This window comes from Liolophura sinensis, chromosome 6 (assembly GCF_032854445.1).
Source record: "Liolophura sinensis isolate JHLJ2023 chromosome 6, CUHK_Ljap_v2, whole genome shotgun sequence".
NCBI classification, from domain to species: domain Eukaryota; kingdom Metazoa; phylum Mollusca; class Polyplacophora; order Chitonida; family Chitonidae; genus Liolophura; species Liolophura sinensis.
In genome coordinates, this window is record NC_088300.1 from 37516292 (window position 1) to 37543596 (window position 27305).

Genomic DNA, 27305 nt, shown 5'->3' on the forward strand with positions numbered 1-27305 from the left:
TTTTGAGGTAACCACTTTAATTTTCTTTGATTTGATAGCTTATTGTTATGAAGCTTTAACATTTGCTACTTCGATTCTATTTTAATGTAAGGTATATTTTAAAAATTTAACCCAACAACATGTCCTTACCTAAAATTTAACACAACAACCAAAGGGTCACTTCTCAGAAACTGACGTTTAGCTACAGCTTTACTACCGCTAGAATGTCCACAACTGTGCCTGTCAAGCCTACACAACACATTTTTAAAGACGAACGTTGCTTTAAGGCAATGACTTCCGTGCTCGGCCGGTCGTTACTATCCATTAAAAAAAAGGACGAAAACAATACTGCGTCAGATACACCATAAAATGTATAGCATACTTTTATAGAGACTTTTTATATAAAAAAAAATAAAATTGATCAAAAGGCGGCTTGAGGGTATTTGGGGTTGATGTTGGCGACAACCAGTCCCAGCGTGGTGCAGCTCCCTGGTGCCGGTCCCGGCGTAGAGTTGCATTGGACCCTAGCCGTCACGGTTTCATGTGTATTCTAAGGGCAGATAACTGTCATTGTGTTAGTGCAAAATGGCTTCAATTCACAGATGCACGTTGCTTTGGCGAAGTGTAAAATGCATACCTAAAGTGAGAATTCCAAATCTTTGTTCGGGACATGAACGGTTGTATTGTGCAATTACGAGAAAGAACGTACCTCTCTTGTCACGGGCCACGCCTTCAGTTTGTTTTTGTTCCAAACAGAAAAATGAAGAAACACCTGAAGGACTCAATGAAGAAATTTTGAAAGCTGGAGTTGTCGAGGCTAGTGGCAATAGTACCGTAACCAGGTAAAAGCCAAGAGCTGGCATTAACAGAGAAGAAGAGTAAAAGATAGGAGATTTTGTGTATTTCAATTTCCACGTGACTTCAGATGATTTTTTTCTTTTTATCTCTCGGTCACTCTTAACTTTTTACTGATTTTACTGACACGAAAACACGTGTGTAAAATTATTCCTATTCGCACAGCACACTGTCACATGTCAGCACGTTGCATCAAACATATCAAACTTTACCCTATCAACACAAAGGCGAAAATGTTGGCACATTCCATGGAAGTGAATGCAAAATTTTGTTTTACTGCGACATGTGCACAACTATAGCTTCATGAAGCTAACAATTTACACGTGTTATCTTTCACCTCGTTGTCTGCTAGTTACTGCCGCAGTCAAGTGGAATTCTCAGATGTTAGTCCAGAGCTAAGCTGGACGTACTTACCTAACCCCCAAGCTGCGGTATAGAAGGGTTGCATGTGCCGTCATCACCTTGGCAAAACAATTGTCAGGTAGCCATGTTGGAGTCCTGTTAACATGGGCTGTTATAGGTAAAAGTATTCCAATATGGCTATCAGAAGTAGGTCATTCAACCCCTGTATAAGCCCTTATCTAGTTCCATGTGGACAATTTAACCCGAAATAACAGCCTGAATCCTACCTCACTTTTCTTAAGGTTTGAACCAATGTCCTCCATGTTTGGAGTTGATTATAGTTGTTCAATTCAAAAGCTTATACAGCTGGATTATACTGTTGGAAGATGGTTCCCGATGCTGGCTTCGGCATATTTACTCTTCAGACGTTTTAGGGAATCGGTGAATACAAAACAATAGGTCTGCACCAGATCGCGTCCCTTGAGGTCGCTCTCCTGTTCAAAAGGTGCATTTTTAGGAGTAAGCTGTGGATAGCTACTAATAGATCTCGACACATTCCTGGGACTCGTAAAGGCTGATATCATGTTTTTTTTGCATTCTGTTGATTGCAAAATATTTTAAACATTCTGCATGAGCTTTACTAGGTGAGGTCCAATTTCTCATAATTTCACGCCCCAAAAACTAATCTTGCGTTACATCGTGGTGGCTATCACGTAACAAGGGAGGTAATACAGAGGAAGTCTATTGTCCACGTGGATCTAGATTGTCCTGAAGCTGGGTATTACGTAAGTACATCCAGCTTAGCTTTGGGCTACCTGGATATGTGCAGTCTTCAACATGATCAATACAGAGATTTCAAACTATCAAATTTTTTTTCTTGCCCTTCAGTTGTGCAGTACTCAGCGAAAAAAAAATACAAAATTTGAAAAGAACTTGATTTTCTGCTTTGAGAAATGCGTCCCCCTGAAAATAGAAAATCCCCTGATGTAGTCCTTCTGCATGATATGTTAATTTCCTTGCCAGTGACACTAATTAACATGCAGACTATGGTCATGTGAACTGAAAGAACTTGGAAGGTACAGAACTACAGGCACTGTCACGTGGGAAGGTCTGGCAGCAACCTGCTGATGGTCGTGGGTTTCCCCCGGGCTGTGCCCAGTTTCCACCCACCATAATGCTGGCCACCGTCGTATAAGTGAAATATTCTTGAGTACGGCATAAAACACGAATCAAATAAATAAATAAATAAACAGGCACAGTCTCTAGCCATTTACAACCCACATTTGTGACTTCGTGCTGTTTATATGATTAGCAATATTTTTAACTTTGGAAAAAGTTTTGTTTTAGACATCCTCACATATGGCTCCCAACATAAGGCATAAAACATCAATCAATTAAATAAATTAATCTCACACAATGTATTAAGGTGAAGTGCCACGTGTAAGCTGATTCAAGCTTTTTAGAAATTACCCTGAAGGACCATAAATTTCATCCATAAATAACTTACCTATTTTTCCTGACTGAGAGTTCTATTGATTTTAGAAAGCTGTTTTGAGGTTTGCTTGGAACATGGGATGATATTCTACTAGAAAATTGTAGATTTCAGCACCAAAAATAATATTTTGTGACATTATTTGCCTCTAAAAATGCACATTTGTGGACGAAATTTTGGGTCATTAAGGGTAATCTTAGTTCATGTTGGACTTGGAGGGACACTTTACTCTGATTCCTACTTTCAGCAGAGACTTGGGTAATTAGTCCAAACTATTGATAGTGAATTAATTAACAGAATTGAGTAATTGATTATTCTACTGCGTTTTTATGAAATATTAATTCTTGAATTTTCAAACGTTTCTGTGCAAGACATAGTTTGTTACTGTATATCATTGTAATTTTTTCTGTGATTTGCAGGTTTTGTACTTTGGCTGTCATTCAAAGCATAGAGGTTTGAAATTTTCAGTTACCTGGGTAAGGGCTGTGGTTTACTTTAAGGATGCCAGGTTCCTCCATCCATGGCATAAGCCCAATCGCTGTCATATTTCAGTGAAATCTTCTCAAGTTAAGCCTGAAAACGAGTAAATGGCCGTATGTGGGGACGTTTTCCAACAGCAAATGGATGATCATGGGTTTCCCTCGGGTTTTCTTCCACCATAATGCTGGCTACCATTGTATTAGTGGAATATTCTTGAGTACCATGTAAAAGAATCAATAAATTAAACTAATAAGTAAATGAAGAGGGTTTGTACATTGCATCATTCTGGACTGTCTGCATCAAAAATATTCCTGAAATTGGTTTTTGACAGGCGGGACCCTATTATCACGCACAATGCTAAGAATACTGGGGATAAAGCAAAGGAGAAGAAAAAAGAACCAAAATGGACTGGAAAAAACATGTGGAAACTTGGCTTGATATTTCTAGGAGGCTACACAGTAATTTCAACTGGTGCTCTGGTTTATATTTGGGGTATGTTATGTATGTAAGCACAGTTATGTGAGGTCAGTTTTTAGTTCAGCCATGGATGGCAACAACAAAGGCCAGAGCGCGTTTTAAAACCCTGATGCAGTTACCTGCCCTTGTCAGGTATGTTGAGGCTGTTCGTACAGATGTTCGCTTTGAGCATCACCATGTGACATATGAAATAACAGATCAACAGATACGTGTCTACAAATTTAAGGCCTGAATTGATGGATAATTTTTGTCTCAAATCCCATGACACACTGCCACGGCAACTGCATCACAGTTTTTAAATGCAGCATGCTCTGACATTGGTTTTTTGCCATCCAAGGCCTAACAAAATTTTGTCAAATGTAACATCAGAGCAATCCCGAACTAGCTGTTACGAAGTTATTGTAATGATGTAGGAAAATTGATATCCAGTTAGAGTATTTGTGTCGGTGAAGAAGCCTACAATGTAAGTGTAGTTCACACATGTACGTTGATGTGTTTGCTTGCACTCTGGTGGTTCTCCAGCTTTTCATTAATACTTTTTCTTTTCCGCTTCATCCATGAAAGCCTTACTTCAGTTTCTACTTCATGTACATCATTATGTGACACCAATTTTATATTGTGTTTTACGAGTGAGCAACACGACAAAAAATGCAAAAATGAAATAAAAATTAAACTGATAATCGTGTTTAGCTCGCCTGTAACAAAGTACAGGCATAGTGGCCTTGAGTGTCAGCGTCGGCATTCAGTCACCGGGAAACAAACATTAAACAAAATGTTAGGGGTGGTATCTTAAGAAGTGCTGCATGTATTGGCCTTAATTATACACATACGTGTAGAGAACAATAACACAAGGAGGATGTTCCATCGTTGATTCACTGTGTCCATGACTTAGTGTATGCTGTGTTAGAATCAGTGTTAATTAAAAAGTAGGGTAGGTACATGTATCTCAAAAAGTACTGCATGTATTGAATTGAAGTTTTACATGCGTATATAGCATAGTGACAAGGGGGAATCCTTATGCTCTGTGTGCATATTAATTACCATAAATTACCATAATTTCATGATTTCAGCACTTCATGCATTGAACTGAAATTTTGCACTCGTGTCTGTGACAGGCTGGATCCAAGCTATTTTGTCCGGTCTTGACGTTTTTATGATGCTCTTGTTTTTCAAGGCTTTGCTATCAAATTGCTGGGATAGTCTATATTTTCCTACAAGATTTTCAAGTTCTGTTCTTAAACTCTCCTCTGCTATTGGAAAAAGATTTTTTGAGCTCATCAAAGAACCATGTAAATTTGTGTGGCCTGAGAACAACCACGGTTATTAATTTCAGGCTTCCTACTATCTGACCCTGTCCCCAGTGGGAGTAAAGCAATATACATTATTAGCTGTTACATTCTTCCATTCTTCCAAGCACACTTTTGTCATCTTGGTATCTCCTGAAGCAAATATCTCCTAGTAACAAAACTGAATGTCAAGATACATTATGGGTTTTCTAACCCTTGTGCGTATCATTCGGGTCTATCTTTGATCTATTTTTAGGCCAAAGTCCAGAGTGATTAGTTTGTTAAGGCCTGTGTTTATTTTATCATTCATCCCCCCTTTACCCAGTTCATTGAACATTTAATTTATACATATATGCACTTTATGAGGTTCCTACAACTATATTAGAGTTTTTCTGGAACTTACTGTAACTGACATTTGACTTGCTCCGTATTAAAACTCAAATGTCATACGTGTACGAATTTCTTCGTCTGCTCAAAATGTTTCAAACTACATGTACATGTACGTGACTGATTTTTATAAGATGTACAAGATAGATCATCCAAGTCTTTTTCATACCATGTCAGATTTTCACCCATCATTGTACGAAATTTTTGCTCTTGTGTTGGTGGGGCCTCCGTGGCTCAGTTGGTTAGCGTGCTAGCGCAGCGTATTGACCCAGAAGTCTCTCACCGATGCAGTCGCTGTGAGTTCAAGTCCAGCTCATACTGGCTTCCTCTCTGGCCTTACGTGGGAAGGTCTGTCAGCAACCTGCGGATGTTCGTGTGTTTCCCCCAGGCTCTGCCTGGTTTCCACCCACCATAATGTTGGCCACTATCGTATAAGTGAAATATTCTTGAGTACGGCATATAACACCAATCAAATAAATAAATAAATCTTATGTTGGTTGTGTGAATTTTACTGATGTTATTGACGAAGTACACCATATGAAAATGTGGTTAATGCTTAAAAAAAGTAAGAAAATTAAGAGTTTACGAATGTAATTCCTTCTGTATACCTGTAGCTTACAATTGTGATTTTGTGCTACCAAAATATATAGAAATATTGTAATCGTAGACATCACCATGGCTCCTCCCACAATAATGCTACATGTAGCTGCGATCATATACTAGGAAGTGAAATATTCTTGGGTATGGTGATAAACACCCCTGAAATAAATAATAAATGTGTATGATTTGATTTCAGGTGCACCAGGTAGAGATCCGGAGGGAAATGAGGTAAAACACCGGTGGTTACAAAAGTCACCTATAATTTTGTTGAATTTTTCATTGACAAATTCAGCCCAATGTAATAACTAGGAAACAATAATGTGAAATTCTGTTTGATTTGTGGTGTGTCACTTATTACCTTTTTTCACCAACCATTTTCTTGGCTAGAGTGGATACAGCTAGGGGGATAGCTGATGAAAATCTCCATGGAATCATAGGTGATTTACTGTATTTTGTGTAAATGGTCAGTGTATATTGTGATGTACCATAATGCCAGGCTCAGCAGTTTTGCTGCTGGAAACAGGATATTTTGTGCGTCTCAAAATCCAGAGAACGGAATTAAAATATTCTGCATGTGTAATATTTCAAATACAAAATGTCCGGGGGCAAAATTCCCAGGGCCAAAAGTCATCTTGTGCAGTAATAAGGATTTGAGTATTCAGATCTGATCACCAGCCTCCTAGTGTAATGTAATACTGCTACTCAATTCTAGATTCTGGGTCAAATCCCTGCCCTAATTTTTCAACCTTTTCAACCCTGCAACATTATTTTGAAACATTCTGAGAGAACTGTGGGGTGTAGAGAAGTAATTTGCGTAGTTTGATTGAAGCTTGCATCTTTTATGACACAAACAAATCATTTTTTGCCCCATTTTCATAATAATTGTACACATAACTTCCACTGAAAATGTGCTTTTCTGGTTGAAAGGATTGAAGATGTACAGTAAATAGTAGTTTCTGTTGTTATTTTAGTCAGATACTCCGGTAACTGAAATTGTTCATGAGCAGTGGACATATTTGTTTGAATGTTCTGATGCTAAAACAAAATACATTCACCTGTATTGTTTTGACAGCAACTGTGTGCTGTTTCTTTGACTGTGATACAATACGGTGTCATCAAAACTGTTTATAATGCACTGTTAGTTGAGATAAATTAATTGTTGTGGAATCGTGTGATTTTTTAAAAAAAAATAATGCATTAAAGGATAGTGGTTGATGTTAACATCCTGTATATGTGTAAATAGAAACACAACATAAAGCATAAAAAATTGCAAAACAAATGATTTAGAATGGAACTAATACTGTCAGATATGAATGACCTGATCATGACTGCTGTTTGCTTTGAACATTGTTGAATTAGATCTGACTCCAGTTGTGGCAAATTTTTGTTTCTTTTGCAGATGAAAGATGAATTTTCTGAATGTAAGTATTTTGATAAGGGAAAAGAATAATGTCCATTTGTATAACATTTACCCTGTGAGGGCTCTTCACAATTTTTTTGGATGTTGGCTGGTTTACTTCTTTGTTCAGTCTTGTAATCTTGTAAAAAAATTACCAATATTTCCTTTTTATTTACTTATTTTTTTTTTTAGTCAACTTTGACTGAAGAATATCATCGTAATCATTTGGTAATAATATTTGATGAGCTTAAAATCTATGTTCCAGTAGGAAGCCTGTCAAAAATGAACATAACTGGACAACTCACTCCAAACTGATTTCATCTATTTATTTGATTGGTGTTTTACACCGTACTCAAGAATGTTGTACACACTTGTATGACAACGGCAAACGTTACGGACTGCCTATTTGACTTCTCACGGCTGCGTAACTCTTAACTATTGAGCCAAAAGCAGTGAAATTCACTGTTGTGCTCTTCCACACCTGATCACAATGAAAACAGTGCAGATGACATTTCAGAAGTCCTTATTTAGTTCGTCAGCTGAGAAAGGTCTGTCCATAATTGTACACTGGATACCTGCATAATCTCTAAAATGATGATCAAAGTCAGCGTGTTTTGTCCGTCTCTAAAACATTCACAACGGAATACATATTAAATTTCCTTATGCATGTATAAATAATAGCTGTACAAGGCCTATCCATTTCCTGCGAGTAATGGCTGATGATGCTTTAATTCTATATTGCAAACGTGTTGTCTCCTATATATGAATCTTTAGACCCAAGTTTGTATGTGAGAAAACCCTTTAACGTGCTAGAATTTCCGCTTTCAGAGGTTTGTTTGGCTCTGAAAAAGATTCTTTGTTGGAAGTCATACTGTGGCTATATCGTCAGATCTTCTCACCATGGGCTGGAGTTTGCTCATGTACCTTAAATCCCCCGGAAGATATTTATTTATTTATTTATTTATTTCATTGGAGTTTTACGCCGTACTCAAGAATATTTCACTTATACGACGGCAGCCAGCATTATGGTGGGTGGAATCCGGCAGAGCCCTGGGGAAACCCACAACCATCCGCAGGTTGCTGCAGACCTTCCCACGTATATGGCCCTGAAGATATATTCACATGGGATCTCAGGCCACCTTCTAGACCGCCCTGTTCTGGAGGAGATTCTGTCAACAGATTCTGTACAGTACCACACTAAAAAAAATGCCTGTGCCAACAGTAAACTGGCCAGAGATATAGGTGTAGGCCGCATTGTATGGTACAGTATACACAAAATATGTACACACCCATGTCCTTGAAACATACAAAGTCATTTGAGACCTGCCACAGCATTGGTCATCTTACAGCCATTGAAAACATAGGGTTTTCAATGTGTTATAATGTGATCAGGTTCAGTTTTAGTGAGAGGAAGCGTCCTTTGTTGTTGTGATCTCTCAAGGAAGAAATAAAATTAATTAGTGGATTGCATGAAGGGGTCGGCAAGTTTAGCACTGTTAGACAGGTGCTGACCTAGAAAGGTTGACCTGATTTCACCGATTTGGAATCCCTGCTTGAGACATTCAGCATTGTGCGATGGGTGTGATCAAACTCGTCTTACGATTATGACGCATCACGGTGGGAATTTCAGGAAATTATGGATTTAAAGGAATATCTGTGCAGTTTTAATCTCGGCCATATGCGGTACTGCTGAGGCACCACTCAGATTTAGGGGTTAACACTGCAAATCTTCAGCCCTGCGAGCGTTGTCTATACCTATGCCACTCATCACGCGGTCTGCTGGCAAGTGCTTGGTCTTGTGAAAACAGGTTCGTCCCTCTACACGCGGCATGTGCTTCTTATGTACGGATAGCTCGAAGCAATGTTGCAGAGTTGTGATGTCATACAGCAAACTGCCTCATTTTTGAACCTGAAAATGTTGTGGAAATACAGTAATGACACTTGCGTATAGGGGTCGCTATTTTGAAGAGCTGCAGAGTTGATGGATTTTCATTAACAAAGCTTCATTCTTCTTTTTTTTTCAGTATCTAGCGTGGTTGCTTATTTCAAACGAGCAGCAAGAGAGTTTGATTTGTACAAAAAGGTGAGGAAAGCATCTTTGCGTTAATTGAGTTTTTATACAAGTAATGATTAGTATTATTATCATTACATGTAACTCAGTTGTTAAACAAATGACAAGAGTGACAGTTACTTTGTATGATACTGTTTCACAAGTTGACCACTACATATACATTTGAGCATTAAATTTGTGCTTTGTTGAGTAGACGAACAAAAGATGTAAATGTAATGGTACTTAACAGTTTGTGTTTTTCGGTAAGTGTTAGAGTATCCCTCAGGTTCATAAAGGCCTTGAAAACGTTGAAAAGCCTGGAATTTGAGTAGACAAACAAAATTTGTAAATGTAATGGTACTTAACAGCTTGTGGTTCCAGCAGGTGTTAGAGTATCCCTCAGGTTCATAAAGGCCTTGAAAACCTTGAAAAGCCTGGAATTTGAAAGTAACTTTTCTAGGCTGTGAAAAGCCTGAAAAATAAGCATGGAAACCGAGACTACAGATTTCATATAGGCTAGGGGTAGTAGTATGCTGACATTCTCATGGAGAAATGTGTTTTCCAGCATGTTTCAAATTGCCTAGTGCCTTGTACAAACTGAACTAAGAAAAGTCATCATGCATTGCTTTAAGTATGTATAAGTGCAGAATATTCATTCCAAGTAGCAAATTGAAGTGATACTGGAAAAAGTGATTTATGGGCCTGGAAAAGCCTAGAAAAATGCTATAAATTTGAAATCTTTGAAGTGTTTAAAACCTGATCCCTCTTTATTACCTACCCCTGACAGAAAAGTAAATGTTCAAAAAGTGGAAAGAACATATGTAACTGTAGGTAACAATATATACATATACTGGATGTTCATGGGGAATTTTGTTGAGCAAGAACAGTTGCAAAGTATAAAGGACTACAGGTATATAAAGTGGAAGTAATATTCTGTTAATTAAAAGGTAAACCGTTTGTTGTGTCTTTTTCACATTTATGCGCATATGCTGCAGGTTCTCCCATTGCTTGTGTCTGTCAAGCTGTTTTACTGTGAAGAGCTCAGGCATAAAAGCAGACAAACACCATGTATTTTCTTCGCCGTACTCGAGAATATTTCACTTATATGAAGGCAGCCAGCATTATGGTGGGAGGAAACCGGGCAGAGCCCGGGGGAAACCCACAACCATCCACAGGTTGCTGACTTACCTTCCCACTTACGACCGGAGAGGAAGTGAACTCACAGCGACCGCATTGGTGAGAGACTCCTGGGTCATTATGCTGTGCTAGCGCGCTAACCAACTGAAACACCATTTATGCCAAGATACTGAAAACATTGAATTCATAGAATTGTAAACTTTTTTTGTGAATTTGCAATTGATCTTCCTACATTGTAGTAGTTAACTTTTTACACCTACTTTCATATATCTGCATTCCTTAAAACAGGAGGTACAGTGTAAATACAAATGTTAAATCTGATTCGAAATAGAAAAAGTTAAATGGATTTGTCTGTGTTTGTGCCTGAACTATTAATATATCCTTCGTTCCTGTTGTTGTTGTCAGATGATTCGTGACCCGTCCAGTGAGAAGTTGTTACCTGACCCACTGGGTGAGCCCTATTATCAGCCTCCCTACACGCTTGTCTTGGAGATGACAGGAGTCCTCGTCCATCCTGACTGGACTGTGAGTTACCCCCCTTTGAATGCAAAGTTAATTTTCTCAGAGCTTGTACTCCATTCCTCATCTCATACCTGAAGCCACTGAACTGCTCTTGCAGAGATTTAGGAAATTGGAATGCATACAGAAGATTAGGTCAGTCAAAGAATAAGAGTAAGCAACAAGCCACACTCAGAGTATCATTGGATATACCTCACTGCACTTTTTATTTTACCTCGTCATTAACACTAGCTCATTCTCTTTTATGGGCCTTCTTGGGGAATTCCCCATGACACGAAATTTACCAGCTGCATCAGCCAGTGAAGCATATCTAAACACACCAGCTGTTGTACAATAGAATGTTTACCTGAACTGTGGCAGTAAAATCCCTGGGGGAATTCTCCATCACATGTAATATGGGTGGAAACCCAACCGCAGTCAGTTTATGCTCTAGTATGTTGATAAGGCTGACCAGTAGGAATACTAAAACAATGATGTCTTCTAAAATTTTGAAGGCACTGGTTAATCAGCAGTTGTTATTTTCTTCACTTTGATTTGATGAGTGAGCACTTTTTGAAGTGCTTTCCTTTACCACTCAGTTTACACACAAGTTTTTTTAAATGAGACTATATTTGCCAAATCAGCTTTCTGAAAAGCTTTCAGTATATAGTCTTGTTGAAAATTTCTTTTTTAATCTCCCTTAGGGGTCTTGTCAAATTTGAATGTGGAGTCATTTATGTTGCCATTGAGCTTTAAGTTGGATTACACAATAATATTTTGTGGATGGATTTTCCATGTCTTCAAGGCATTTTGAAGATTTGATTGGCTCACTGATAACTGGGTCACTAGGCTTCTTGATTAGAAAATGAGATTTTATTTATCAGCAGGTATAGCAAATAGCATGGAGAGGTTTAGCAGCTGATATTATGAGTGTAGCAAAGAAAGTATGTGGAGAACTGCTTGAAAGATTTTTATTAGATTTATTGCATTATGATATATTGTGTTACTGTTCAGTTCTGATGAAATTTTGCATTTTGTTGGACCTTAACAATACGTCTGTGTGAGTGTTCTTTTTCAGATCAAATCTTTTTTGTGATTTATAGTGTTACTTACATTTGAAATTGTACTATTAATTACAAAATATGTAGTGTTAATAAAAACAATGTTAATTCCTAAGTAAAGTTTTTGATCTCAAAAATCCCTATGTGTGCCATTATGAGGAGCAGTTTGCATTATACTTATAGGGCATGGCTTTTGTTAGTAATCACAGAGTCTTGTCTCATTTCAGTATGGTACAGGCTGCAGGTTTAAAAAGTGACCTGCATGGCTTTAGTTAGTACTCATGGAGTCTTATCTCATTTCAGTATGGTACAGGCTGGAGGTTTAAAAAGCGACCTGGAGTGGATAACTTCCTGCAGCAGATTGGGCCACCTCTGTTTGAAGTGGTCATCTATACCTCAGAACAGGGATTTGTAAGTCTCACATCATTAGCTGCACTTCCTGCAACAGATTGGGCCACCTCTGTTTGAAGTGGTCATCTATACCTCAGAACAGGGATTTGTAAGTTTCACATGATTAGCTTCACTTCCTGCAGCAGATTGGGCCACCTCTGTTTGAAGTGGTCATCTATACCTCAGAACAGGGATTTGTAAGTCTCACATCATTAGCTTCACTTCCTGCAGTAGATTGGCCCGCCTCTGTTTGAAGTGGTCATCTATACCTCAGAACAGGGATTTGTAAGTTTCACATGATTAGCTTCACTTCCTGCAACAGATTGGGCCACCTCTGTTTGAAGTGGTCATCTATACCTCAGAACAGGGATTTGTAAGTTTCACATGATTAGCTTCACTTCCTGCAACAGATTGGGCCACCTCTGTTTGAAGTGGTCATCTATACCTCAGAACAGGGATTTGTAAGTCTCACATGATTAGCTTCACTTCCTTCAGCAGATTGGGCCACCTCTGTTTGAAGTGGCCATCTATACCTCAGAACAGGGATTTGTAAGTCTCCCATGATTAGCTGCACTTCCTGCAACAGATTGGGTCACCTCTGTTTGAAGTGGTCATCTATACCTCAGAACAGGGATTTGTAAGTCTCGCATGATTAGCTTCACTTCCTGCAGTAGATTGGCCCGCCTCTGTTTGAAGTGGTCATCTATACCTCAGAACAGGGATTTGTAAGTCTCACATGATTAGCTTCACTTCCTTCAGCAGATTGGGCCACCTCTGTTTGAAGTGGTCATCTTTCCTCAGAACAGAGATTTGTAAGTCTCACATCATTAGCTTCACTTCCTTCAGCAGATTGGGCCACTTCTGTTTGAAGTGGTCATCTATACCTCAGAACAGGGATTTGTAAGTCTCACATGATTAGCTTCACTTCCTGCAGCAGATTTGGCCGCCTCTGTTTGAAGTGGTCATCTATACCTCAGAACAGGGATTTGTAAGTCTCACATGATTAGCTTCTCCTCCTGCAGCAGATTGGGCCACCTGTGTTTGAAGTGGTTATCTATACCTCAGAACAGGGATTTGTAAGTCTCACATGATTAGCTTCACTTCCTTCAGCAGATTGGGCCACCTCTGTTTGAAGTGGTCATCTATACTTCAGAACAGAGATTTGTAAGCCTCACATCATTAGCTTCATTCCAAGTATAACCATTGATGATGTTGGAAGGTGTGGTACATTTTGGGGGGTTGGTTGTCACAAAGTGCACAAGTGTTCACAGTATTCAGAGATAAAGGAGTCCCTTTCTTAATCTCAATATCTCTGGAATCATTTTTTTTTTTTCAAGATAAACCAGGTTCAGGACATTGCAAATGGAACTGGTGATGAATTTGTGAAAGGAAGATATGCTATCTTTGCATGCATTGCTTAGGTCTTCTGTCTTGTTTTGTAGACTGCCTATCCTATCCTGGACAGCTTGGATCCTAATGGTTACATCATGTACAGACTGTTTCGTGATGCCACAAGGTACATGAATGGCCATCATGTCAAGGTGGGTTCACATGCACTGATTATAACAGAATGTGGATAACTCTAGTCCCTTCATTTTCTTCACCCATAAACCTGATCACAGTCACACATCTGAAACATTGTTTAGTACGCCATAAAACAAATTAATCTAGTGTGTAAAAAGTTTGGCATAGTGTGCTTGCTTGTTGGCTGACTGGACAAGTAGTCAGTAAAGACTGATAACTAAGGTAGCCTTCATCTTTTCTCAAATGTATATTAAATTTCCCTTATCTTCAGTTGCTCTGGGGGCCAGTGGCAGAGGGCATTAACAAGCCAACACGGCGCAATGACCCTGGTGCCTCTTACCAATGCGGTTGCTGTGAGTTCAAGTCCAGCTTATGCTGACTTCCTCTCCAGCCGCAAGTGGGAAGGCTGCTAGCAACCTGCAGTTTCCCCCCACCATAATGCTGGCCGCCGTCCTATGAGTGAAATATTCCTCAGTGAGGCGTGAAACACCTATCAAATAAATAAATATACCATTTGCTATGCGATGTGGCATTAGGCCTTAATCATTCATTCATTCATTCAGTTGCTGTGAGATGTTGATTTTGTGGGGGGTTTTTTTTTTTTGCTTTTCTTTTTAGGATTTAAGTTGCCTGAACCGAGATTTGTCAAAAGTGATTATCGTAGACTGGAATGAGGAGTCGTATCGTCTTCAGCCGCGTAATGCTCTAGGTGTAAAACGCTGGACTGGTAATGATGAGGACAGAACCCTGATGGATCTGGCACAGTTCCTTAGAAGTATGTATAACAGAGCAGTGCCTCCATGTAGTCATGCCCCATAAACGTGTTCAGATCAACAAACTTGCAGAAATACATGTACATGCAAAATTCGGAAAGAAGCATGGTTTCCTTTTCACCTGATCAGATACGTTTGAGTTAGGAAGATTAACTCTGTTCAGAACTTTGACCACAGTAGAACAGAAAACTCTGAAGACCATCAGCAAAGAGTTGTGCTTAAAGGGATACGTGATTGATACTGATTGGTTGACAATGGGAACAGCGTTTCCTGGGTTAAATCCTGCAGCCTTGTTCACGCTTGAATAAATCTGACATACCTTAAGTTCAGCGGAGGCTAGGCATAGCCTGGACTTGCATATCTCTCACACCAGCCAATCAGAATCGACAAGGCATAGCCTGGACTTGCATATCTCTCACACCAGCCAATCAGAATCGACAAGGCATAGCCTAGACTTGCATATCTCTCACTCCCAGCCAGTCAAAATCAATATTGTATCCCTTTAAGATGTGTGTTTAAGATAAAATCGAGTATAGCAAAGAATAATGACAAAAAATTACAGTTCTGGTCAGGTGTGAAGTCTTTCCATTAAAGTGAGTTGGATACATCAGTCAAGCTTCTGGCATATGTGTGCATATACATGTGCATGCCAGGCAATGGTTTTTGCGATTTGCTTATGATAGCGAGGGGATGAGGGTGTAAAAAAGTGCATGATTTGTGCATACCTTGTTAATGGTTTCACCAGTGCTGTGATATAATTAGTTTGAGTTTCACGCACTGCAAATGGCAATGGCAAATCTCATAGACCTTTTCATTGACACAAGCGTATAATTCTCTCACGTTTGACATCAGTGAGTATTAATTTGCATGGCATGTCCTACATAGTATATTTATAGTTGCTCAAAATGAACATCTAAAGCCATGAAATAAATCAGAAGGACAGTATATCCAAGTTCCATTATTAAGTTGTGTGCAGTTTGTGCTGTCTGATGTTTGTCGGTCTTCAAACAGTATGGTGTGCGTACCTCTACACCATTTGAGGGTATTATACAGTTTGTTAGCAACTTGCCAATGGTCAGTGGTTTACTCCGTACCCTCCATTTTCCTCCATCCATAAAACTTAACCGTCATCATGCATACATGTACAACTGAAATATTTTTGAGTATGACAAGCAATAATCCAGCATTGCAGTCATTTCCGTGAGATTATATTGAGTACAGCATATAAAGTACGTTGATGTCCTTGAAATGATTGTATCATTGTATTATATGTCAGTCTATCATCTGGTAATCACATGTTCAGTGAAGGTTGCCAAAGTAGAGAGCTGTGTCTTGTTGTTGTAGCTGTGGGCATGAGTGGTGTAGAGGATGTCAGAACAGTACTAGACTACTACAAGCAGTTTGATGACCCTATAGGAGCTTTTAAAGAAAACCAACAGAAACTTCAGGTTTGTCATCTATGAGTTTTCCTCACTCACTAGCCCAGCGTAGTGACCCAGAAGCCTCTCACCAATGCGATCGCTGTGAGGTCAAGTCCAGCTCATCCTGGCTTCCTCTCCGGCCGTACGTGGGAAGGTCTTGCAGCAACCTGCGGATGGTCGTGGGTTTCCCCCGGGTTTTGCCTGGTTTCCACTCACCATAACACTGGCCGCCGTCTAAGTGAAATATTCTTGAGTATGACGTAAAACACCAATCAGTTAAATAAAGAAATAAATTTATGAGTTTTTCTCAGTCTTGAGATGCCACTTGAGGGTATACTGAATCCCTTTTACAGTTGAGGTCACATTGTAATACCTGTCCTCTACCTTAGGGGCAAAAATTTACGGCAACTTTTTTTAGCACTCGACATATTCTTAATGGTAGTTGTAAAAATAGTACATCAATTTCCTTTGACATACAATACAGCCATTTCCTTTGACATACAGTACAGCCATTTCCTATGACATAATGTACAGCCATTTCCTATGACATAATGTACAGCCATTTCCTTTGACATACAGTACAGCCATTTCCTATGACATAATGTACAGCCATTTCCTATGACATAATGTACAGCCATTTCCTTTGAAATACAGTACAGCCATTTCCTATGACATAATGTACAGCCATTGCCTATGACACAATGTACAGCCATTGCCTTTGACATACAGTACAGCCATTTCCTATGACATAATGTACAGCCATTGCCTATGACACAATGTACAGCCATTGCCTTTGACATACAGTACAGCCATTTCCTATGACATAATGTACAGCGATTTCCTTTGACATACAGTACAGCGATTTCCTATGACATAGTGTACAGCCGGAGCGAAACCTTAAATCCTGTGCCCATTGTGGACAAAGGACGGTCGGGGTATTATACGCCAACCGTCCGCATATCATATGTCGACCGTCTATGGATCATACACATACCCTCCACGGATCATACGCGGATAATGTTTCCCTCCTTACATGCGTGGTGATGCCATCCTACAGCCACCATACATAGATGATAAATCTTGATGAGAGTTTATTATCATTGTGAAGTACTGTTTTCTGGCACACCTTCCAATCAGGTGAAGCTGGACTGGCATGCTGATTCCAGTCATGTTTCAAAAAGGGAAAATTGATGAGCTCTTTATAATCTGATTATACATTTTTCTACATAGCCAAGCCATAATAAATCCCCAAGGGGACACTTTACATTATTATGTAATCTGTTGCAGACATCTGTAATTTCAAGTGTGCATCCATGTTTGCCATTTTCGAACATGTGCTTGTGAGTAGTGAGGACCGAAAGGCCTGTTTTCGACAGCCGTTTGTTTTATGCATAGAGCTGTGTTATAGATATTTCGGTCCTCAAAACTGCCATGAAATTGAAGCGCGTTTGGCGAGGATTGAAAGGCCAGGGTGTTCTATTTTCAACAACTAATGTACACAATGCATGGAGCTGTGTGATGAAAATACTGATGTGACCTTACGAACCTCCCACGTGTAAAGCTGTGTTAATTTTTGCTCAGCAGCGATAGAGAGTACAGGGTCGTGGCATTGGGACAGATTTCCATAATTTTATAAGGCTTATTGCCCATGACAGCCTTTATGATTAAACTAGCGCAGCTTTATTGGATGTAGATTGACTTTCACTCCTCCATCACAGTTTTACAGGGAAGTATATCTGTAAACTGAAACTAGAATTGTTTGCCTATTGGTTAGTGTCATAAAACCATACCCTGATCGTAGCACCATATTGCCCTTGTATGGTCCGCATATGGTTAGGATCCAGCTGTAGGCCTACTGTAGTTTGATATTTGAATTGATCCGTAAAATAAAACATTTTCCAACGTCACCCTTGTAAAATACTATTTACAATGGAAACACAAAATGGCAGTGTAAGTGTCGTTTTTATTGAAAGCAAAGTTGGGTAACGCACTAGCGCAGCGCAATGACCATGGAGCCCCTCAGCAATGCGGTCGCTGTGAGTTCAAGTCCAGCTCATGCAGGCTTCCTCTCCAGCTGTATGTGGGAAGGTCTGGCAGCAACCTGCGGATGGTCGTGGGTTTTCCACCACACCCCCCTCCCTGGGCAGAGCCCGGTTTCCTCCCACCATAATACTGGCCGCCGTAGTATAAGTTAAATATTCTTGTGACAGTTTGGTGAAACATTGGTGTAAAATACCAATCAGATAAATAAATAAATGCTGAAAGCAGAAGAATCAATCATGATTTAAAATGGTGTAGAATTCAGACTTTTTTTGCATTTCTTGGAGCATTAACTACATATATCCGCTGTGTTTTTGCTGTAGGAGGAGCAGTCCAAACAAGCCCTGAAGTCCAAGGATGCGCCCAGTTCTTCATTTTTATCTTCCCTGTCAGCTAGAAAGAGATTATAGCAGTGTTTTGTGTCATGACAGTGTTATGTGAAATTTCAAATTCTCTGCAGCAAGAGAGAAGGAACACAATCATTGGATAGATGAACAGAATCTACATATACCTGACATCTGGACTTATCATACTGTGAGTAAGACCAAGTCCGTGCTGCTGTGTTTTAAGATCCTTGTTTTCACTGTGTACATATTATAACCGTGCATGACTTACAGTGTAAGGCAAGCTGGAATTATCATCCAGCAGTGTACTGGCAGAATGGTACTGTTTGTACACCATCATCATCTAGTGCTGTTAAGGTTTTGTAAGAATAGGATATTGTGGATGCCTGTCAAAACGAAAAGAATGTACTCCTGTTGCCATGACTTCACAAAGGTGAAGCGTTTTATCTTCATTTGTGATGCAAGTTACTTCACCAAAATCCATGCCAGAAATATACAACATATAGATAACATTTTGCTATCCAGAGGAAGAGAAATAGTGAAAGGGTAAGACAAGTGTGTGTTTGAGAGACTCAGTGCGGCAGCAGCGCTGGTGAAATACGAACCCAACTCTGTGACAGCATAACTTGTGAAGGAGAGACCCAACTCTATGGCAACAGTGCTGGTGAAGAACAGATCCAACTCTGTGGCAGCAGAGCTGGTGAAGGACAGACCTAACTCTGTGGCAGCAGAGCTGGTGAAGGAGAGACCCAACTCTGTGACAACAGAGCTGGTGAAGGAAAAACCAACTCTGTGGCAGTAGAGCTGATGAAGGACAGACCCAACTCTGTGGCAACAGAGCTGGTGAAGGACAGACCTAACTCTGTGGCAGCAGAGCTGGTGAAGGACAGACCTAACTCTGTGGCAGCAGAGCTGGTGAAGGAGAGACCCAACTCTGTGACAACAGAGCTGGTGAAGGAAATACCCAACTCTGTGGCAGTAGAGCTGATGAAGGACAGACCCAACTCTGTGGCAACAGAGCTGGTGAAGGACAGACCTAACTCTGTGTCAGCAGAGCTGGTGAAGGACAGACCTAACTCTCTGGCAGCAGAGCTGGTGAAGGACAGATCCAACTCTGTGGCAACAGAGCTGGTGAAGGACAGACCTAACTCTATGGCAGCAGAGCTGATGAAGGACAGATCCAACCCTGTGGCAGCAGAGCTGGTGAAGAACAGATCCAACTCCGTGGCAGCAGAGCTGGTGAAGAACAGACCCAACTCTGTGGCAACAGAACTGGTGAAGGACAGACCTAACTCTGTGGCAGTAGATCTGGTGAAGGACAGACCTAACTCTGTGACAGCATAACTTGTGAAGGACAGATCCAACTCTGTGGCAACAGAGCTGATGAAGAACAGACCCAACTCTGTGGCAACAGAGCTGGTGAAGGACAGACCTAACTCTGTGGCAGTAAAGCTGGTGAAGGACAGACCCAACTCTGTGGCAGCAGAGCTGATGAAGAACAGACCCAACTCTGTGGCATCAGAGCTGGTGAAGGACAGACCTAACTCTGTGGCAGCAGAGCTGATGAAGAACAGACCCAACTCTGTGGCAGCAGAGCTGGTGAAGGACAGACCTAACTGTGGCAGCAGAGGTGGTGAAGGACAGACCCAACTCTGTGGCAGCAGAGCTGGTGAAGGACAGACCTAACTCTGTGGCAGCAGAGCTGGTGAAGGACAGACCTAACTATGTGGCAGCAGAGCTGATGAAGGACAGACCCAACTCTGTGGCAGCAGAGCTGGTGAAGGACAGACCCAACTCTGTGGCAGCAGAGCTGGTGAAGGACAGACCTAACCTTGTGGCTGCAGTACTGGTGAAGGAGAGACCCAACTCTGTGGCAGCAGGCCTGGTAAAGGATATTTTTGCCGACAACTGCTTTCAGGAAGACATATTATGTGATGCCAGTTTTAGTCTTTTTTTCAAATTTTCCAATTGTGCTTTCCTGCATTGAGGCTTTTCGTTTGTGGTACAAGTCTGTGATTCCTGATGTGAATGTACATATAATTTGCACATTAATCCAAGAGAAATCTACCTGGAATGAACTCTGCTTGTGGTGAAGGGTGGGTAGGTAAAGCTTGAAAAAAAGTTAAGTAGGAAATGCATTTAACAAAGCTCTTTATCCACATCAAACATTCACCAAGATATGCAATTGCTCTAAAATGTTAATACTAGTTTTCTTCAGCATTTGTACAAGAATTAAATTTTAAATTGCATTATTTAGTTTGTATACACACAATGAGTAAATATGCACTGCTCACTTCATGTTATATAGGACCGGTTTTAGTTTTAAGTTTGAGTGAAATAATTACAGTAAAATGTGTTTTTGCTCCACAGACCTTTTTGCTAAAGTTGCTGCCTTGTATTATTGATTACATGCTATACAGTTATGATTAAAGAAGTTTTGCCCCTTGTCCAGAAAATGTTACATTTCTGTTGTAACTGAGTATACCAGCAAAAGCAACATGGACTTGCTGGAAAATTGTGAAATAGACTGTGTAGGGGACATCAGAGGATTTTTAGGGTTGCGTGACATAATGCATCAGTAGTTAATCATCATGTTATCTGAAATTTATTGTTCCTTCTCCATGGAATAAAGAACAAATGTTTTTGTTGCAAGGCCCAACAAACCTATGCAATTTCGAGGAAATCAAAAGTTGTTGATATTCATAATATATAACTGAACACTAGATGATTATGAAGTGCTGTAGACATCCTGACTTGATGTTAACACTGTGTGTATACTTATATAATCTGATGGTCTACCTGTGTTAAGTTTAGATTATACGTATACGACTATGTTGTAGTTGTAATTGTATCAGCACCAGTATAATATGTGAATACGTTGCCATAAAATACTCTACACCCACATACAGCAGTGTGTAGAGCAGTAAGTATATGTATATATCTGCTTACTGTTTGAACACGCATTCAGCCTTTACACCAGGGGAGCCATGCTGACCTGCGGGATCAGAACTTCCAGTATTAAATGGGGGCAATAGGTAATCTTTTTCAGTCATAAAAACATCACCCAAACCATCGCATACAGGAACAGGACACCTTCCTCAGCTCAGTCAGACTTATATTTACACAGGGGAAGTTGGCCACTGTTCTTCTGATAAATGTCCTTGCAAATTTGTGACAAGGTTTTATGAGCTCTCTCCGTTGTTGTGTTGACCTGTTTTTGACTTAAGAACACAACTGGTAGGCCGGCCATGATGTCAGCTTCATGGTGAAGTAGGAGGTCTACATGTGAGAGAATTCTACGATCTTTCTCTGACAAGAAACATATCCTTTTGTGTGGGCTTGCAAGTGTTGAATCGAGGATGAGACTGGTTGCTCCTTCATCTACAAGAACCACCTCTTCATTTGCAAAACCCCCTGCTTCATCTTTAACACCCCGTACCTCATCTCCAAGATCCTCTTCTTCATCTCCAAGATCCTCTGCTTCATGTGTAAGACGCCCTCCTTCATCTGTAATACCCCCTGCTTAACATGGCAGACCCCTGCTTCATCTCAAAAACCCCTTGCTTCATGTCCAATACTCCTTACTTCATCTGCAAGACCCTCGACTTCATATGTAAGACCCCTACTTAATCTGCAAAACCCCTTACTTCATGCTGAAGAACTGTACTACTTCTGTAAGACCCCTGCTTCAACTACAACACCCCCTACTTCATCTGTAAAACATTCTACTTGATCTACAAGACCCCTTACTTCATCTGCAAGACCCCTTACTTCATCGGCAAGACCCTTTACTTCATCCGCAAGACCCCTTACTTCATCTGGAAGATCCCTATTTCATCTGTACGACCCCTTACTTCATCTGCAAGACCCCTTACCTCTTCTGTAAGACATCCTCCTACATCTGCAACACCCCCTACTTCACTTGTGGGATCCCCTGCTGCTTCTGCCAGCTGTAAGCACTCAGTAGCCACCCACATTCTCAGAAGTTTGGAAGGTTGATATTGTCATCAGACGATTAAAACCATAGGGTAAGTTAGTGCCCCAAAATAAGCAGAATTATGGAAGCAGTCATGGCATTTATTTGTAATTCAGGCAGGGACTTTTCCAGAGTAGTTGGGTGTAACAGTTTTTTTTTTCCCATCTGATTGATGATTTATCACATCACACTTATTGTTGTGTAATAACCTTGTTTCCCAAACATCATTGGGATATTGTTTTGAAATATAAAATGTAGTTGTTTAGACCAACATTTAAATTCTGTAATACATGTGTATTAAATGAAGCAGTGGTTATTCTTCTCGATGTCATTTAATAAATGATATTCTTTTTACTATATGTATGATATGTTTGATGTGTTCATTTATACCTTATTATTAGAGATTGTATTTTACATTAGGTAAAACTTTTCAAATATATATATATATATATGGATGTGCTTAAATTGTATTGCGTGGAACTATTGGTTGAGTGGATTACATATGTATGTATGGTCCGGGAGCTCTTGAGGGGAGAGCCCTCATGTTGCCCCTGGGTTCTCCCATCCAGAACGTTGCCAATGGTTTCCCCATCCAGAGCTTTGCCACTGGTTTCCCCATCCAGAACTTTACCACTGGTTTCCCCATCCAGAACTTTGCCACTGGTTTGCCCATCCAGGAAAACTGCACGTCTCTCAAGGAGAAAAGTGCCTCTGTGGTCTTCCTCCATAAAGGAGGACTGTGCCTCCATGATTTTCTCCATACAAGAGAACTGTGGTTTCTCCATAAAGAACCGTGCTTTATCCATACAGGAGAGCTGCACCCTTATGGTTTCCTACATCAAGGAAAACTGTACCTGCATGGTTTTCTCCTCCATCTGTTCCACCTTGGGTTTTCCCATCTAGGAGAACTTTGCCTCTACGGTTTTCCCTATACAGGGAGCCGAAGGATATGCTATTCTGTATTCAGAAGAACTGTGCCTTTAGGATTCCCCTGTCCAGGAGAATTGTGCCTTAGTGGTTTTCCCTATCTGAGAGAAACATCCAGGCTAAGTTGTTCATTTTTATCCAGTACCTACACCTTGTTTTGTGATAGATCATGCGGCAAAAGTTTTGCTGTTTATGATAGCAAAACTAGCATATGGGCATATGTTACAATCTCATCATACTCTGACTCTGCTCTAGTATTACTAGAATATGTTCCAAGCCCTATAGCAAGCCTTCAGTCCTCGAGGAGTAAATATACAGTTGGCCACAGTTGCACTGGCTGATATGTATTGATTTGTTACTGCAGTTCAGATGTTTTTTTTCATTAGGCAATGTCCATTGTATGTAAATCAATGCTATATGTAGAAAGTTTTAACTGTGGCGTAAGAATGATCACAGTGCAGACAGTAATCAGTGCGCTGAGCTGTTTAGGAGAGGCGGCTAAGCTGTGATGATCTGACCCGAACCGTGAGATAAGCCAATCAATAGCGGGTGAAGCTTCTAATCAGGATCAATACTCCTGCTAAACCTAATTGATGATGTGCCATATAAAACAGTTAAGCCCATTTGATGGGCAGATTTCGATGATATTTAACCTTGATGAGCAGGCGGTTGGCGAGGCAGATGTCAACACCATATGTCACTAGACGCCTGTCAACAGATCCACTTACTTTATATAACCCGCCATCTTGATTCGTAGAAAGCACACTGGCCGTGCAGTGCAACTTGTCACACTGCGCAAAATGACATCTGCTGCAGGTTCTGCATTAAGGTACATGTACTTGGGGTTGTAGAGTGCACCTCGTGGGACAATGCTGTGGCAGTCAGGTAAGCGGACAAGATTTGATGATTATTATCACCGTATAAGCTCGTTAATTTTAAAATCTATGGAAATTTCTTGGCAGGTAAAATATCATAGAGTATGTGATGTTAGGTTATATTATATGTAGCACCTGTCTCTAACCCTCTGCCCCTTCTCCCTGACTTTCCTGGACTAGGATGGTTCATACCTTGACCTAATTTAGCCTTGTACTCATGGTGACAGGTACAATAGTTTTGAAAGCAGTTTGATTAACAGTTCCTTTAAATTATATTTTTAGAATTCTTAAAGTGTAAAAAAGAATGCTTGGCTTTACTCTTATTACTGCATAAAAATGGTACACAATAATTTAACCCATCTCATCTGGCTGTAGTGTGTTTTCTCAGAACTTTGCTTAAGCCCAGAATTGGCATAACTTCGAAACCTCTACTTGAAGCAGCTGTGTGTACACCTACATGTACCAGCCATTTAGTAGAGCTAGGGTGAATTTAGTACCATGCCAAGTATGTGTCTTTGATGATGAATAACCATGGCCAAGTGGTTTGCATGCTGGCCTGCTCGCAGGTCGTGCCCAGGATGGGCCATCTGCAACCTGCAGGTGGTCACGTGCTTCCCTTGGGCTCAGCTCGGTTTGCTTCCACCGTAATGCTGGCGCACTGTCTTGTACGTGTAGTTTTCTTTTGTACGACGTAAAACACCAATGAAGTAAGTAAATAAATTGATCACTTAAGCATAATGAAGAGTATTCATACACTGAGCAAGGCAGTTGTGCCAAACGTGTTGGCAATGGCTTATTAATTGATGATCCGGCCAACGATAAAGGGTTCATCACCAGCCAGCCTAACTTGTATTCTTTGTTGTCATGTTTACGGTTTTTTTATGTCTTGCCGTTATAAAGCTATTTGACTTAATTGTTATGCGTACACATTGCAAAATGTAGACTAATAATATGTAATCCGGGAGTTGCCCAAGCTGACCTCAGAATAGTGAGCAAGTTGTGGCTATGTGGGTAAAATCTTTTGTATTTCAATCGCACGGAAAGGAAGAAGAGGTTGGCAACACTTGTATGTCTGTTTGCACAGTCTGACGTGAACGTGGAAGACTACTTGCAAATCACGTGGGAAAGTTTTTGGTAGCTCGCCAAAGATTGTTGGTTTATACCAGGCATTCCTGGTATTTCTTCCATCCATAAAACTGACTGCCATCATATAGATGTTAAAAATTCTTAAGTATGGCGTTAAAACAACAATCGAATAACTAAATAAATAAATAAATTCATAAGAAAATGCACATCTAAATTTATGATCTGTGTTAAAGCTCAATGCAATTCTTGGGAGAAATATCATTTAACTAAGTATTAGAGAAATATCATTTAACTAAGTATTAGAGAAATATCTTTTAACTAAGTATTAGAGAAATATATTTTAACTAAGTATTAGACTACATCATGTACATAATAATAATACAAGTTATTTTGTTTGATCTGTTTTTTTTTTTTACACTATATAAAAAATATATATACACATCTGGTTATAGGTATATATTGGAACAATTTTCATTGCTTCGTTCAAGGTTACCTTATGTCATCACCACAAACTCATTTGCTTGTGTATAGTGGTTTGTTGACACGTACAAAGTTTAACTTCTTCCATGGCAGGTTAAATAGTGATCAGCAACTCGCAGGAAACCAATCTTCCCTTCAATTCTTCCAGCAAGCCTTGGCAAGCCTTTAGGAAAATACCATCACAGACAGTTACAGGTAGATACTTTACAAATTTCATGTGCAATAATTCTTAAAAGCTGATCTGAATTTTTTAAAATCACCTTTCATAGAAAGGGTACAGTTGATTACTTTTTCCATGAGTCTGTAGGTAATGTTTTATGTGATATGGACACACCTTGAAAAACTACAGTAAATAAACTGTAAAATTTCGCCACCAAACGAACATTTCCTTCAGAGGCAAATAAATGCCATTAAAAAAAAATAGCTTTTGGTGCTGAAAGTTACATGTTTGTCTGTAGGGCATCAACCTACTTAAAAACAAACCTCTGACCAATGCGGTCGCTGTGAGTTCAAGTCCAGCTCATGCTGGCTTCCTCTCCGGACGTACTTGGGAAGGTCTGCCAGCAACCTGCGGATGGTCGTGGGTTTCCCCAGGGCTCTGCCTGGTTTCCACCCACCATAATGCTGGCTGCCGTCATATAAGTGAAATATTCTTGAGTATGACGTAAAACACCAATCAAATAAATAAATAAATAAATGAATAAAAACAAACCTCAAAAGCATTTTGAAACATGTACAGTAGTCAACGAATTTTGAGGTCATTTGCTGAATATTTAGAGATGAACCCTGAAACTCCGGAGTTAATGAAATATGTGAGTTGTTTGTAGTGGTTGCACATCCTTGGTCTATCAAATGGATGTTCATCCATCTGTCTGTCCATTTGGGTCTTTGGGTTGTCTTTTCTGTAATTTATTCATATTTTGAAAACTATTAAAGTAGAGGAGAATCATAAAAGTCAAAGATTAAATTGAGACGTTTGTGCTTGGCACTCATTTTTGGTGTCTTATGAGATACCAGTACATGAATTCTGGAAACTGTAATTCATGATCACAGTTATAAAGAGCTCTTTATAAACTTTTAAAAAAGCTTCAGTTAGCTCGAAGTCTAAGACAGTAATGCTGATAAAATCTTAGCATAATTTTTACTGGGTCTGTCGGCAACCTCTGGATGGTCGTGTTTTTCCATTGGGCTATGCCCGGTTCCTCCCACCATAATGCTGGCCGCCATCATATAAATGAAATATTCTTGAGTATGGCGTAAAACACCAATGAAATAAATTAATAAATAATTTTTACTGAATGAAGTGCGGGTTTTGTCAGAAAGAACTGCATGAGTGCATAGTGCCCCGTTGTTACATGGGTTTTTAGTAGGAAACTCGTGGAATCCTTTAATGATCTGCCTAGCCCTCAAAGATTTTAAAGGCTGC

The 27305-nt window shown here is 39.9% G+C and overlaps 1 protein-coding gene across 1 annotated transcript; it reads left to right on the forward strand.

Moving 5' to 3' along the window:
- The first annotated feature begins 707 nt into the window (after positions 1-707).
- On the forward strand, positions 708-19279 carry LOC135468668 (mitochondrial import inner membrane translocase subunit TIM50-like). The gene is made up of 11 exons (XM_064747044.1): positions 708-821; positions 3480-3640; positions 6095-6126; positions 7298-7319; positions 9322-9380; positions 10890-11009; positions 12347-12454; positions 13876-13974; positions 14576-14732; positions 16075-16178; positions 18515-19279. Exons 2-11 carry the CDS (start codon positions 3568-3570, stop codon positions 18599-18601), a joined length of 861 nt encoding a protein of 286 aa, XP_064603114.1. The 5' UTR covers positions 708-821; positions 3480-3567; the 3' UTR covers positions 18602-19279.
- Positions 19280-27305: the final 8026 nt, after the last annotated feature.